The sequence below is a fragment of the Mobula hypostoma genome, chromosome 1 (genome assembly GCF_963921235.1).
Source record: "Mobula hypostoma chromosome 1, sMobHyp1.1, whole genome shotgun sequence".
NCBI lineage: Eukaryota > Metazoa > Chordata > Chondrichthyes > Myliobatiformes > Myliobatidae > Mobula > Mobula hypostoma.
Genome location: NC_086097.1, coordinates 164,758,555 through 164,775,486, shown reverse-complemented (window position 1 = coordinate 164,775,486; position 16,932 = coordinate 164,758,555). Strand labels below are relative to the sequence as shown.

The 16,932-nt window shown below is 40.6% G+C and overlaps 1 protein-coding gene across 3 annotated transcripts in view; it reads right to left on the bottom strand.

Annotated features, from left to right (window-relative positions):
• LOC134351995 (microtubule cross-linking factor 1) overlaps nucleotides 1-16,932 on the bottom strand; it is a 219,489-nt gene that overhangs the window by 26,214 nt on the left and 176,343 nt on the right. For all 3 annotated transcript variants that reach the window (XM_063059028.1, XM_063059036.1, XM_063059020.1), the window contains exons 13-14: nucleotides 6,575-6,651; nucleotides 585-2,133 (exon numbers count right to left, since the gene is read on the bottom strand). In XM_063059028.1, the coding sequence (XP_062915098.1) occupies nucleotides 585-2,133; nucleotides 6,575-6,651 (1,626 nt within the window). The remainder of the gene's footprint in view (nucleotides 1-584; nucleotides 2,134-6,574; nucleotides 6,652-16,932) is intronic.

The following is a 16,932-nucleotide window of genomic DNA, read 5'->3' as shown; positions in this document are numbered from 1 at the left end:
TAATGAGCAGAGAATCTGTTTTCAGCATAGCTAATTGACTAGCATACAGGGATAGCTCCCTGCTTTTTCCCCCAAATAGTATCAGAGGATATTTTACACCTGTTTGCAAAGCCATATTTTAACAGCTTATCCAAAGAAAAACACACGGGGCCTTGGTGCTGCACTGGAGTAATAATCTGGATTTTCACACACAGGTGAGATCTGAACCCACTGCTTACTTAACTCAGAGGTGAGAGTGAACGGAGTCATGGTGAAACTATACAAAAAACTGGCTCAAGAAAGGTGGCAGCCTTTTAACAAAAGTCCATGTGAGAAGACTTCAATGCTGCTGGTATGACCTACAATGAAATCCTTCAATTTTATGAGATTAACTATCACCACACAATGTGAGCATTAGTTGGCTCTGAAGTCCAAAATGAAACTTCAAAGAACAGAATTGGATTGACCTGAAACACTTTAGTGAATGGAGCCACATATTGTCTGCAGAAACCACAGAAATATTTAATTTTAATTAGCTGATCCATGTAATCCAAACAATGTGCTTTGTAAAATTCAAGACAGAAAGAGTAAAATGACCAATATACCTCAAGGAAGTTCGGGGAAATTCCATCTGCATCTTCTGCCTTACTATCGTCACTGGCAGATTTCTGGCTGTTCTTAGCTTGACTTTGTTCATCATTAAGGGCCTGTTCAAGTAGATGTTTGTTTAAGATCCTGGCAGGACTTTCAGTAAGGCTGTATCCTGGAGAAATAGACAGTTCCTGCTTCCCAATAAGATCGTCGCCATCTGTTTCCACCTCTGATTCCACTGACATGCAAACTGGACTTGGCGATCCGCCACTAACAGTCTTCAGAAACTCTTGAACTAAGACATAATTCGACCTGGGTTCTGCAGGCTTTGATCTACTCACAGACCTGGTCAATCTTTGCACACTGTCGCAAGCTATGGGTGTGTGATCTATGATATTAAACAAACTCGAAAGGCCATCATTAATGGTGGTGTGAACAGGACTGTCTCGAGTGGTGGTTGATCTTGCCCAAGCTGATTCATTGAATCCCTTCTGTGGAGTACTTGGCAAAATACGATCCTTTGGCTGATCCGATTTTGCAGAAACTTTTCTTTGTAGTTTTGGGGAGCCATATTTGGGTGAGCAGCATGCTCGTTCAAACTTTGCTTGCATTTTCTCAACTACTGGTGCCACCTGCTTATTCCGCAAACTTCGTGAGGGTGAAGATACAGGAGTTGAACCTCCTTTTGGTGTCAAACACTTGTGCGGACTGCTGGTGATGTTCCTAAGGCCTTCAGTCTGCAATCCTACACTGATAGTCTGTGTGGTCTGTGTTCCTGTACTTGTAGCACCAATAGTCTGACAGGCAATGTCTTTGAACTGGGGCTCAATTGAGTTTGAACGTATTCGACTCATGACTGAATGAGCTACTTCTTTCATGTCATCACTCATGTTGCCAGATATGTTAAGATCATGCAGTGATGAAGCAAAGCCTACAGTACTACAGATTGGGTGCTCCATTGGATGGAGACCACCCTCCAGCAGATCTTTGTGGTGCTTTCCAATCTCACATGGCCACCTTCCAAACACATTTGGTGATCCTCCCTTTGGCTCATTCCCATTTGACTTGATCCTGGAAAAAGTAAAGTCTGAATCTGGCAACTTCATTACATCACTGTTAGGTCGCGTTGACCCTTCAAATCTGCGGATCACTGGTGGGCTGTGATACAGTCGCATTCCTATCTTATCTGAGCCCGCACTGCTGCGCTGGAGCTGCTTTTGAGTGGAATCCTGCCCGCTGATTGTACTGGTTGTCATTGTAGCACTGGTTGTAAGGAACCATGAGGTAGCCTGGAAGGGCTCAGCCGGTAAACTGCTCACTGTTTTCTCATCTTCACTCTTTTCCAGCCAGGCTTCTGCTGGCTTATCTTTGCTAGTGTACTCCAAGCTTTTTCCATTAAATTCCTCAATATATTTCAAGTCATCTGGAGACAATGGTGGGGTTGCTTCATCCTTGGTCTTGTATGCATGTTGACTGGAATCACTAATGAAGTGCTTCTCAGGGAGAAATGGAGAACTGTCCATCAAGCGTTGGAACTCTGACATGGAGGAAACGGACTTTGCTCTTAAAATAAAACACAAGATTTTTTTTTAGAATACATGTCACAAACAAAATGTGAAAGTGTCATATCAAATATAACACAGAGAAATATTTACTCCACTTCACAAATCAGTCTCTTCAGGGATATTATGTAAGCAAATATATCAAATTTTACCGCAGTAACAAAGCACAGAGTGGACAAAGTCGAAAGGATTATTAATCTGATTTCAAACCTACACTCCTCTAAGACATGAAGAAGGTGTTTTCAGGAAGATTTTGCAATATTTATTCTCATGTGACACTTCAAGGCATCAACTCATGCTAGGTTTCTAGTCTATGGTTGGATTATTGCATTAAAATCACACCTACCTTGTTCCTTATGCGTTAACCTCACCCTATCTGCTACATATTTTCTGAGAATGCATTTGCTCAGAAACAAGCCATTCACTGCTAATGATCCCTGCATTTCCTTCCATTCCTTGCCCATCATGCTTACCTAAATTCTCTGAAACAAGTAAGCTATTCATGTCGTTAGTACCAGTTCTTCATTTATAACGCCCTTGGCAAAAGGAGCCTCTCCTGTCCTGAATACACAAGACTGTGTTCTAATAATGGCTTGAGACTAGAAATATCTTCTACTCAACTTTTCCCATTTCAATCAGGTCAGCCACTAGGTTTCTGAGGAAATTTTAATCTGCAGAGAGATAGCAGGCAACCGCAGGAAACATAAAGTTGTGGTGGTAGGGGATTTTAATTTTCCATACATTGATTGGGACTCCCATACTGTTAGGGGTCTAGATGGTTTAGAGTTTGTAAAATCTGTTCAGGAAAGTTTTCTAAATCAATATATAGAGGGACTAACTAGAGGGGATGCAATATTGGATCTCCTGTTAGGAAACGAGTTAGGACAAGTGACGGAAGTCTGTGTAGGGGAGCACTTTGGTTCCAGTGATCATAACACCATTAGTTTCAATTTGATCATGGACAAGGATAGATCTGGTCCTAGGGTTGAGGTTCTGAACTGGAAGAAGGCCAAATTTGAAGAAATGAGAAAGGATCTAAAAAGCGTGGATTGGGACAGGTTGTTCTCTGGCAAAGATGTGATTGGTAGGTGGGAGGCCTTCAAAGGGGACATTTTGAGAGTGCAGAGTTTGTATGTTCCTGTCAGGATTAAAGGCAAATTGAATAGGAATAAGGAACCTTGGTTCTCAAGGGATATTGCAACTCTGATAAAGAAGAAGAGGGAGTTGTATGAAATGTATAGGAAACAGGGAGTAAATCAGGTGCTTGAGGAGTATAAGAAGTGCAAGAAAATACTTAAGAAAGTAATCAGGAGGGCTAAAAGAAGACATGAGGTTGCCTTGGCAGTCAAAGTGAAGGATAATCCAAAGAGCTTTTACAGGTATATTAAGAGCAAAAGGATTGTAAGGGATAAAATTGGTCCTCTTGAAGATCAGAGTGGTCGGCTATTTGCAGAACCAAAGGGAATGGGGGAGATCTTAAATAGGTTTTTTGCATCTGTATTTACTAAGGAAACCGGCATGAAGTCTATGGAATTGAGGGAATCAAGTAGTGAGATCATGGAAACTGTACAGATTGAAAAGGAGGAGGTGCTTGCTGTCTTGAGGAAAATTAAAGTGGATAAATCCCCAGGACCTGACAGGGTATTCCCTCAGACCTTGAAGGAGACTAGTGTTGAAATTGCGGGGGCCCTGGGAGAAATATTTAAAATGTCGCTGTCTACGGGTGAGGTGCCGGAGGATTGGAGAGTGGCTCATGTTGTTCCGTTGTTTAAAAAAGGATCGAAAAGTAATCCAGGAAATTATAGGCCGGTGAGTTTAACGTCGGTAGTAGGTAAGTTATTGGAGGGAGTACTAAGAGACAGAATCTACAAGCATTTGGATAGACAGGGGCTTATTAGGGAGAGTCAACATGGCTTTGTGCGTGGTAGGTCATGTTTGACCAATCTGTTGGAGTTTTTCGAGGAGGTTACCAGGAAAGTGGATGAAGGGAAGGCAGTGGATATTGTCTACATGGACTTCAGTAAGGCCTTTGACAAGGTCCCGCATGCGAGGTTAGTTAGGAAAATTCAGTCGCTAGGTATACATGGAGAGGTGGTAAATTGGATTAGACATTGGCTCGATGGAAGAAGCCAGAGAGTGGTGGTAGAGAATTGCTTCTCTGAGTGGAAGCCTGTGACTAGTGGTGTGCCACAGGGATCAGTGCTGGGTCCATTGTTATTTGTCATCTATATCAATGATCTGGATGATAATGTGGTAAATTGGATCAGCAAGTTTGCTGATGATACAAAGATTGGAGGTATAGTAGACAGTGAGGAAGGTTTTCAGAGCCTGCAGAGGGACTTGGACCAGCTGGAAAAATGGGCTGAAAAATGGCAGATGGAGTTTAATACAGACAAGTGTGAGGTATTGCATGTTGGAAGGACAAACCAAGGTAGAACATACAGGGTTAATGGTAAGGCACTGAGGAGTGCAGTAGAACAGAGGGATCTGGGAATACAGATACAAAATTCCCTAAAAGTGGCGTCACAAGTAGATAGGGTCGTAAAGAGAGCTTTTGGTACATTGGCCTTTATTAATCAAAGTATTGAATATAAGAGCTGGAATGTTATGATGAGGTTGTATAAGGCATTGGTGATGCCAAATCTGGAGTATTGTGTTCAGTTTTGGTCACCAAATTACAGGAAGGAATATAAATAAGGTTGAAAGAGTGCAGAGAAGGTTTACAAGGATGTTGCCAGGACTTGAGAAACTCAGTTACAGAGAAAGGTTGAATAGGTTAGGACTTTATTCCCTGGAGCGTAGAAGAATGAGGGGAGATTTGATAGAGGTATATAAAATTATGATGGGTATAGATAGAGTGAATGCAAGCAGGCTTTTTCCACTGAGGCAAGGGGAGAAAAAAACCAGAGGACATGGGTTAAGGGTGAGGGGGGAAAAGTTTAAAGGGAACATTGGGGGGGGCTTCTTCACACAGAGATTCGTGGGAGTATGGAATGAGCTGCCAGATGAGGTGGTAAATGCGGGTTCTTTTTTAACATTTAAGAATAAATTGGACAGATACATGGATGGGAGGTATATGGAGGGATATGGTCCATGTGCAGGTCAGTGGGACTAGGCAGAAAATGGTTCGGCACAGCCAAGAAGGACCAAAAGGCCTGTTTCTGTGCTGTAGTTTCTATGGTTTCTATGGAAAGATGGGGCCAGTAATCTTCACACACTTCTCTTGGAGTACAGGTTGGTAAAAGACAGCCGTACCTGGGTTGATTGATTTTTCTTTGCTCAACTCAATAACGGGGACACTAATTCCAGACTCTTGTACCACAGCCCTGACTGCAACCCATCCCAGCTGAGATCAGATGAATCATTTGTGATCAAATCAGAGGCTTCTTTGTTTTACACAATTTAGCAATGGAAAACTGGAATACAGAAGGAAGGAGCACCACTAAGGGCTTTTCTTTTGGACAGAATTAAACAACAGCCTAAACCAGCTAAGAAAACCATGATCTTCTTTCAATGAATGCAAACAATTCAGTACTACTGACATAAGGAATTGAGAGAATTGTTAATCCCAACTCACATTTGGACCATACAAGGAAGCCTATTTTCAGCTTTAAGTTTCAAGGCCCAGCACAATCATAATGGATGATTAAAGGAACATTTTAGGTGTATCACTGTACATGTAAGTGTTTTTCGTTAATGATGCCTATCAGAAGCCAGTGGGGAAAGTGAGCAAACCTATTTTGATGATCAGGCAGTAACAACTAATATATGAACAGAAAGCTAATACATTCCCCGCACCGCTGAGAAACAATCTTCTAATGGGATGCTAGAAGATGAGGACTCATAAGTTCAACAGGGTGAGTGTGAGGAGACTGGGACAATGAAAGTGAGAAACCTTCAGAATGCCAGCATGAGGTACGAACTAAATTGTTCATTCATTTTCTGCCATACTCCTTGAAAATTCTCAAACTCCCAAACCCAACATATTGCCACCCAAACCCTGCCACACCAGTGGGCTCCAGTGAATTTCCTAAGATCTGCTGTCAGAAGATTACATCAATACTTCCAGTGGGCAGGGGATCAATACTATGTCACGTCCCCTCAGTCTTTGGTAAGAATTCTGAACAATTATTTCCCAGTCAGGAAATGGAGAGGCATCAAAGGCAGCAGTGGTAAAAAAAAAAGTTTGTGGTGATTTTGATTTCACTACAAACAGCAGAGGGATGAAAGGGTAAATGCTACTTTGTTTCATAAGTAAACTTAATTCCATAACAAAATAAGGACATTCCTTAACTGGCTTGATTGTAATATTTAAACCTGTCTTTCCCTCTTGGCCATGGACGTCTGTTTTCCTGGGAGCATCACAATGTGTGCATTTTGTGGCTCAAGCTCAAGGTATAGAAGAACTAGCAAGCAGAAGAGAAGAAGGCTTGATCTCTTACCTTTGAAGATTTGCTTTACGCATTTCTTCTTCTTGAAACTCAGAAGCTTCCTTTGTTCCACATATTTCACTCAGGGCCTAAAAAATGGAGAGGAGCACTTAAAACTACTCTGAATTTTACCCACTGCTTTGCACTGTGGTGTATTGTTTACATTTGCATAAAATTGTCCCCGTCCACCCTTAAGAGAAGCTTAAATTCACAATATCAGTATCAGCTGCAACAGTACAGCAAGCGATGGTAAATTCTGCTCTCTTCATTTCTGAAATGATAATCTGCAGTGGCCCTGAATGGGGAGAAATTCATCTTTAAATAGATGACAAAGAACATGTATTATGGTGGCAATGGAACTGGATATCATGAATGAGTACAACATTCATTATTACATTGCAGGTTTAGTGCTACCCAACCAAGGAGGAAGTTCTAGGCAAAGATCTTTTTATATTTATTGAGAAACAAAGCAACTCAACCTCAATGCAAAGTATCCTTTTAAATACAACAGTGTAAAATAGTTTACCACACTTCCGTAAATGCTAACAACAGCCTGGCTGAAAGCTGTTTGTGATTTTTCTTGATCAGGTACAGTTCATACTTTGATACAGTTAATGCTGGAAAGATGTTCCAACATATTTTTAAGTTACCATGAACTTAAATTATAAGGCACTCTGCAAGTCACTTTAATAGATCCGAAAGTAAATAAAAAGGTAGCTATGTTGGCATTAGAAAGGATGTCCAAACTTCAAAGGGTGAGAGTCTCTGTGGCTATGGAGAGGAGTAAAAACAGAGTTAGATGATGGCCCTCCTTCAAAGGAAGTAATATTTTCCTCAAATTATAATGAGTTGGCTGGTGAGAAACTTCAGCATAGCTTGTCTGGTGTCTGCTTTGGTCATTGTGAATTCATGCAGCACCTACTGGCACCAGTCTGTGCTTGCATATTTAAAAGTATAAACAGAGTCAGTTTGAATAGCAGCGAAAAGATTAATGCTCATGAAAGTGCAATGACATGAAACAGTGCAGAACACATGGGGCTGGATCATACTGAGGCCTCTGAGTGCAACAGCAGTTCTCGCTTGTATTGTGCTGAGTGGTGAGGCGAGTTTTGTATCTGATCCCTCTCTTTCAGGGCAAGTGTAAATGGCATAAAGTGATGACATAAGACAAAGGAACAAAATTAGGCTATTCACCCACTGAGTCTGCTCTGCTATTCCATAATCACTGTGACTGAAGAAATTAAAGTTGAGAGATCAAAAAATACAATTATAAGCTGTATATATAGAACCCCAGGATCCAACATAGATACATTTAAAGATAAGTTGGCTGGGTTATATGATAACATTAACAATAAGAAGGTGGTTTTTGTCTGTGGGGATTTTAATATTGACTTGTTAAATCTTCATGGACATACACAAATAAGAAATTTTATCAATACAATGTTTTGCATGAGTTTATATCCTTCAATCACACAACCAAGCAGGATAACTGTAAATAGTGCTACACTCATCAATAACATATTTACAAATGTTACTGATGGGAAAATAACAGGAGGTTTACTCATAAATGATGTTAGCGATCACCTGCCTGTTTTTGTAGCTTTTGAGAGCCGCATCATGATTAATAATGAAATTAAAACTAGTAGGTTAACTCGACATATAACAGAAGCTACCATTAAGTCTCTTAAGGAGGAGTTAATTAAACAAGATTGGAATACAGTCTATGTAGATGATGTAGATGAAGCCTATGAAGCATTTGTTTCTGTAATAACTAATTTGTATGATAAACATTGCCCACTAGTTTAAAAAGTTGACAAAGAGAAGTATATTGATAAGCCTTGGTTAACAAAGGGAATACAAAATGCTTGTAAAAAGAAAAATGTATTATATAAGAAATTCTTAAAACATAGAACAAAGGAAGCTGAAATTAAATACAAGAAATATAAAAATAAGTTAACAAGTATTATGAGATCTAGTAAAAGGAGTTATTATAGTAAATTATTGGAGAATAATAGAAATAATATTAAAAATACTTGGAGAGTTTTAAATGAAATTATTAAAAAGGATAAAAGAAAAACAATTTACCCATATTACTTTAATTCAAACAATGATATGGTAATACAGGTGTCCCCCGCTTTTCGAACGTTTGCTTTATGAAACCTCACTGTTACGAAAGACCTACATTAGTACCCTGTTTTTACTTTCAGAAGGTTTTTTCACTGTTACGAAGAAAGGCAGCGCACGCACCGAGCAGCCGCTCTCCCCCGGATTCGGAACTGCATTCTCGCCGGCACTGCTTAAACACATGCCTGTGAGCAGTCGTTTGCAAGATGAGTTCTAAAGTATCGGAAAAGCCTAAAAGAGCTCGTAAAGGTGTTACACTTAGCGTAAAACTAGACATAATAAAGCGTTTCGATCATGGTGAACGAGGTAAGGACAAAGTGAGTTTGGCTTGTGGAAGCTGACGAACATGATGTTGAAGAGGTTTTGGCATCCCATGACCAAGAACTGATAGATGAAGAGCTGAGGCAATTGGAAGAAAAAAGGATAACAATCGAAACCGAATGCAGTAGCGAAATGAACGTGAAGCAACTGCATGAGATTTTCGCTGCAATGATAAAGTAGGTTTAGGGGATATTTGCAAGATGGTTTGAGTCCTTACAAAGAACCGCGTGATAGAAAAATGCGCGAGGCTCAGCAATCAAGCAAGCCTTCCACATCAGCCACAGCAGACGCCGAACCTCGACCTTTGACATCGAGGCAGGCAGTCATAGGAGAAGATGAGCTGCCTGCTCTAACAGAAACAGACGACGAGATGATACCCCAGTGTCCCACCACCCCAACACCCAGGCTGTGGACAGATACCGATTCGCGGAGAATGCAGCGGTAGCCGGGAGGCACACAGCACATCTTTAAGAAAAAAGCCGAAATAAACATACTAATTAATTAGGTGCCGCCCGACACATAATTATCGGCCCAGATCAGAGACGACGCAATCGGAAATCGGCACTGATCTGGGCCGACAATTACGGGCAGCACCTAATTAATTAGCATGTTTGTTTCGGCTTTTTTCTTAAAGATGTGCTGGATGCATCCCAGCTACCGTTGTACCCCTGCATGCTTCGCGGATCGGTATCGGTTGGTGGCCCGGAGGGTGGGGGCCACTGCACCACCCCAACCTGCGACGACTCAGCCTAACACATCATCATCAGTGTGCTCGGCGCTGTCCCGATTTTGGTAAGTGATACTACACTGTACATACATTATTTCTACTTTATATAGGCTGTGTATTTTTGTGTGTTATTTGATATGATTTGGCAGCTCATAGCTTAAAGGTTACTGGAGAGCACTTGCGTGAGATTTTCTGCCGACAGCGCTTGCGTGAGATTTTCGCTACGGAGAACAGTGCAGTAATGATTGTGGAAAAGTATTTCTACTTTATATAAGCGGTGTATTTATCATATCATTCCTGCTTTTACTATATGTTACTGTTATTTTAGGTTTTATGTGTTATTTGGCATGATTTGGTAAGTTATTTTTGGGTCTGCGAACGCTCACAAATTTTTCCCATATAAATTAATGGTAATTGCTTCTTCGCTTTATGACATTCCGGCTTACGAACCGTTTCATAGGAACGCTCTACCTTCGGATGGCGGGGGAAACCTGTAATGAATCCTACGCAAACATGAGGAAATCTGCAGATGCTGGAAATTCAAGCAACACACACAAGATGCTGGTGGAACGCAGCAGGCCAGGCAGCATCTACAGGAAGAGGTGCAGTCGATGTAATAAAGGATACTAATTTGGTTGCATATAGGTTTAATGATTTCTTTGTTAATGTGGGAACTAAATTAGCTAAATCAATTACTGAACCCAGCAATAAAGATGGAGTAAATAGTAATACAGGTGTCCCCCGCTTTTCGAATGTTCGCTTTACGAAACCTCACCGTTACGAAAGACCTACATTAGTTCCCTGTTTTCGCTAACAGGTGTTTTCACTGTTACAAAAAAAAAGGCAGCGCACAGAAAAAATCAGCGTGAGCCCCGAGCAGCCGCTCCTTCCCGGGATTCGGAACAGCATTCTTGCCGGCATTGCTTAAACACGTGCCTGTGAGCATCTGTGCTTTATGTCGATTTATTTTGAGTATCCATTTGCAAGATGAGTTCTAAGGTATCGGAAAAGCCTGAAAGAGCTCATAAGGGTGTTACACTTAGCGTAAAACTAGACATAATTAAGCGTTTCGATCGTGGTGAACGAAGTAAGGACAAAGTGAGTTTGGCTTGTGGAAGCTGACAAAGATGATGTTGGAGAGGTTTTGGCATCCCATGACCAAGAACTGATAGATGAAGAGCTGATGCAATTGGAAGAGGAAAGGATACCAATCAAAACCGAGTGCAGTAGCCATCGGACTGAAAGTGAAGTAATCCAGGAACTGAACATGAATCAGATGCGTGAGATTTGTGCTGCAATGATAAAGTACGACTTTAATTTTGAAAGGGTACGTAGGTTTAGGGGATATTTGCAGGATGGTTTGAGTGCCTACAAAGAACTGTATGATCTAAAAATGCGTGACGCTAGGCAGTCAAGCAAGCCTTCCACTTCAGCCACAGCAGACGACGAACCTCGACCTTCGACATCGAGGCAGGCAGACATAGAAGATGACGACCTGCCTGCCCTGATGGACGATGAGATGACACCTCAGTGTCCCACCATCCCAACCCCCGGGCCGTGTACGGATACATTGCCGCGGAGAATGCAGCAGTAGCCGAGAGGCACAAGACACATCTTTAAGAAAAAAGCCGAAATAAACAAGTTAATTAATTAGGTGCCGCCCGGCATGTAAATGTCGGCCCAGATCAGAGGCGATTGTCGATTGTGTTGCCTCCGATCTGGGCCGACATTTACATGCCGGGCGGCACCTAATTAATTAGCTTGTTTGTTTTGGCTTTTTTCTTAAAGATGTGCTGGATGCGTCCCGGCTACCGTTGCACCACTGCATGCTTCGCAGATCGGTATCGGTTCCCTGCCCGGACGATGGGGGCCGCTGCCCCGCCCCAACCTCCGACGACTCGGCCTAACACACCATCATCAGTGTGCTCAGCGCTGTCCCAATTCCGGTAAGTGATACGACACCGTACATACATTATTTCTACTTTATATCGGCTGTGTATTTTTACGTGTTATTTGGTATGATTTGGCAGCTTCATAGCTTAAAGGTTACTGGAGAGTGCTTGTGTCGTGTTTCTGCTGAGAGCGCTTGCGTGAGATTTTCGCTACCAAGAACAGTGCAGCAATGATTGTGGAGAAGTATTTCTACTTTATATAGGCTGTGTATTTATCATATTATTCCTGCTTTTACTATATGTTACTGTTATTTTAGGTTTTATGTGTTATTTGGCATGATTTGGTAGGTTATTTTTGGGTCTGCGAAGGCTTGCAGATTTTTCCCATATAAATTAATGGTAATTGCTTCTTTGCTTTAAGACAATCTGGCTTACGAACCGTTTCATAGGAACGCTCTACCTTCGGATAGTGGGGGAAACCTGTATTATTAATATAAACACTTACACTATGTTTATTAGAGCAACTGAGGAAAAAGAAATAATTGATATAATATATAAATCAGATACCAAGAGATCAACAGATTGGAATGGATATGATATGTATTTAATTAAAAACATCATTGACTGTGTTGTGAAACCACTGACTCATATTTGTAATCAGTCTTTGATTGCTGGAGATAAACATATATTTTCAAATTATAGACCAGATTCTTTGCCCTGAGTTTTCCAAAATATTGGAAAAAATATTTGTAAGAATGTTAAATAATTTCATAACAAAACATAATATACTCTGTGAACAGCAATATGGTTTTAGAAAAAAACAGAACCACTACAATAGCATTAATAGATTTTGTAGAAGAAATATCAAATGCTATAGAAAGAAATGAATACACAGTGGGAATATTCCTTGATTTTAAAAAAAGCATTTGACACCAGTGACCATAAATTATTATGAACAAAATTAGAAAGATATGGTATTAGAGGGGTGGCACATGACTGGTTAAGTAGTTATTTGGAAGACAGGTATCAGTATGCACAAGTAAACAATTCGAATCCAAATTCTTTGAGGGTAACTTATGGGGTTCCACAAGGTTCAGTGCTTGGTCCATTGCTGTTCATTTTTTATATGAATGATATATGTATGGTCTCTCAGACATTAAAATGTATATTATTTGCTGATGATACAACTATATTTTATAGTGGGGAACATCTGAAACAACTTTTGGATACAGTGGAGAAAGAGCTAAAAATTATAAAGAAATAGTTTGATACTTCTGAACTGAAATAGTTCTGAACTTAAAGAAGGGTAACTTTGAAGGTATGAGACGTGAATTAGCTAAGATAGACTGGCAAATGACACTTAAAGGGTTGACTGGATATGTAATGGCAAGCATTTAAAGATCGCATGGATGAACTACAACAATTGTTCATCCCAGTTTGGCAAATGAATAAATCAAGGAAGGTAGCACACCCGTGGCTGACAGAGGAAATTAGGGATAGTATCAATTCCAAAGAAGAAGCATACAAATTAGTCAGAAAAAGTGGCTCACCTGAGGACTGGGAGAAATTCAGAGTTCAGCAGAGGAGGACAAAGGGCTTAATTAGGAAGGGGAAAAAAGATTATGAGAGAAAACTGGCAGGGAACATAAAAACTGACTGTAAAAGCTTTTACAGATATGTGAAAAGAAAAAGATTGGTTAAGACAAATGTAGGTCCCCTACAGACAGAAACAAGTGAATTGATTATGGGGAGCAAGGACATGGTAGACCAATTGAATAATTACTTTGGTTCTGTCTTCACTAAGGAGGACATAAATAATCTTCCGGAAATAGTAGGGGACAGAGGGTCCAGTGAGATGGAGGAACTGAGGGAAATACATGTTAGTAGGGAAGTGGTGTTAGGTAAATTGAAGGGATTAAAGGCAGATAAATCCCAGGGCCAGATGGTCTGCATCCCAGAGTGCTTAAGGAAGTAGCCCAAGAAATAGTGGATGCATTAGTAATAATTTTTCAAAACTCTTTAGATTCTGGACTAGTTCCTGAGGATTGGAGGGTGGCTAATGTAACCTCACTTTTTAAAAAAGGAGGGAGAGAGAAACCAGGGAATTATAGACCGGTTAGCCTAACATCGGTGGTGGGGAAACTGCTAAAGTCAGTTATCAAAGATGTGATAACAGCACATTTGGAAAGCGGTGAAATCATCGGACAAAGTCAGCATGGATTTGTGAAAGGAAAATCATGTCTGACGAATCTCATAGAATTTTTTGAGGATGTAACTAGTAGAGTGGATAGGGGAGAGCCAGTGGATGTGGTATATTTGGATTTTGAAAAGGCTTTTGACAAGGTCCCACACAGGAGATTAATGTGCAAACTTAAAGCACACGGTATTGGGGGTAAGGCATTGATGTGGATAGAGAATTGGTTGGCAGACAGGAAGCAAAGAGTGGGAATAAACGGGACCTTTTCAGAATGGCAGGCAGTGACTAGTGGGGTACTGCAAGGCTCAGTGCTGGGACCCCAGTTGTTACAATATATATTAATGACTTGGATGAGGGAATTAAATGCAGCATCTCCAAGTTTGCGGATGACACGAAGCTGGGCGGCAGTGTTAGCTGTGAGGAGGATGCTAAGAGGATGCAGGGTGACTTGGATAGGTTAGGTGAGTGGGCAAATTCATGGCAGATGCAATTTAATGTGGATAAATGTGAAGTTATCCACTTTGGTGGCAATAACAGGAAAGCAGATTATTATCTGAATGGTGGCCGATTAGGAAAAGGGGAGGTGCAACGAGACCTGGGTGTCATTATACACCAGTCATTGAAAGTGGGCATGCAGGTACAGCAGGCGGTAAAAAAGGCGAATGGAATGCTGGCATTTATAGCAAGAGGATTCGAGTACAGGAGCAGGGAGGTACTACTGCAGTTGTACAAGGCCTTGGTGAGACCACACCTGGAGTATTGTGTGCAGTTTTGGTCCCCTAATCTGAGGAAAGACATCCTTGCCATAGAGGGAGTACAAAGAAGGTTCACCAGATTGATCCTGGGATGGCAGGACTTTCATATGATAAAAGACTGGATGAACTAGGCTTATACTCGTTGGAATTTAGAAGATTGAGGGGGGATCTGATTGAAACGTATAAAATCCTAAAGGGATTGGACAGGCTAGATGCAGGAAGATTGTTCCTGATGTTGGGGAAGTCCAGAATGAGGGGTCACAGTTTGAGGATAAAGGGGAAGCCTTTTAGGACTGAGATTAGGAAAAACTTCTTCACACAGAGAGTGGTGAATTGTGGACTTCTCTGCCACAGGAAACAGTTGAGGCCAGTTCATTGGCTATACTTAAGAGGGAGTTAGATATGGCCCTTGTGGCTAAAGGGATCAGGGGGTATGGAGGGAAGGCTGGTATAGGGTTTTGAGTTGGATGATCAGCCATGATCATACTGAATGGCGGTGCAGGCTCAAAGGGCCGAATGGCCTACTCCTGCACCTATTTTCTATGTTTCTAACAAATTATCACTGAATCTAAGTAAAACTAAATCCATAATATTTGGAAACCATGTACCAAACTCATACAGTAAACTTAGAATAAATGATGTTGAAATTGACAAGGTATCTGAAACAAAATTTTTAGGAGTGGTAATAGATAATAATTTATATGTGGTTTCCAGCTTAATTTATGCCAAAGCAAAAATGTCCAAATCTATTGCAATACTGCACAAAGTGCAAGATTTCTTAAATCAGGAGTCTTTGTATACATTATACTGTTCACTTATAGTCCCATACATGACTTACTGTGTAGAGATATGGGGAAATACATACAAAACAAATACAAACTCAATTTTTCTACTCCAAAAGGATGTCATACGAATTGTAAATAAGACAAGTTATTATGAGCCAACCAATCCACTACTTATTCAACTAAACCTTTAAAATTCAGAGATTTCATAGATTTTAAAATACTCCATTTGTAATTCAAATTATGTATAAAGTAAAAAATGGACAGCCACCACAAAGTATCCAAGGTGGTTTAAAATGAGAGGAAGTCAACATGATTTGAGAGGAACATGCATATTTCAAAGAAAGGATAAGAACAAATGTAAAAAATCATTGTATTTCAGTCAGAGAGGTGAATCTATGGAACAGTTGTAGTGAGAATTTACAGACATGCACCACACTAAACAAGTTTTAAAAGTTGTTTAAAAATAATTTAATGAATAAATATAAAATACATGATTTAAAAGGAATGGGAGTAATGTAAATAAATGATACTTGGAATTGGATTTTGTGTTTTGAATTTTTTTGTTTTGATGTGATGATTGACGCCAAATATGTTGTTGTTTAAGTGTACTAAGCTGTAGCTTCAGCCTACACCCTTTCGGACTGTTTTTAGAGAATAGCTGTTTTTTTGTTGCAATTTTGTCTTATGAAATCATCGTTGAAGATGATGCTTTTTGTTATGATTGTACTGACCGAAATAAATTTCATTCATTCATTCATTATCCCTCTCAACCCCATTCTCTTGCCTTCTCCTGGTAACCTTTGTTGCCCTGACTAATCAAGAAACTATCAACCTCCACATTAAAATACATTTAATGAATTGGCCTTCACAGCTGTCTGTGACAATAAATACCACAGATTCACCAAACTTTTGCTAAAGAAATTCCTTCTCACCTCTGCTCTAAATGTTCATCCCTCTATTCTGAGGCTGTGCCCTCTGGTCCTAGACTCATGCACTATAGGAAACATTCTCTCCACATCCATCCCAACTCGGTCTTTCAATATTTTAAAACGCAAACAACAGGAATTCTGCAGATGGTGGAAATTCAAGCAACACACATCAAAGTTGCTGGTCAACGCAGCAGGCCAGTCAGCATCTCTAGGAAGACGTACAGTCGACGTTTCAGGCTGAGACGTCGACTGTACCTCTTCCTAGAGATGCTGCCTGGCCTGCTGTGTTCACCAGCAACTTTGATGTGTGTTTCTTTCAATATTTGATAGGTTTCAAAGAGATCCCCCCCTTATTCTTCTAAACTCCAATGAGTACAAGCCCAAAGGTCCCCATACTTTAACCCTTGAGTCCCCAGAATCATTATTGTGAATCATCAGCCAAAATGGAATGGTGCAGCACACCCAATGGGTCCAATGGCCTAATTCTTCTCCTATTATGATCCTTATGATCTTATGATCCTCTTCTGGACCCTCTCCAATGCCAGCACATCTTTCCTGAGATAAGGGGCCAGAACTGCTCAGAATACTCTGTGAAGTCTGGCCAATGCCTGATAAAACCTCCGCATTACATCCTTGCTCT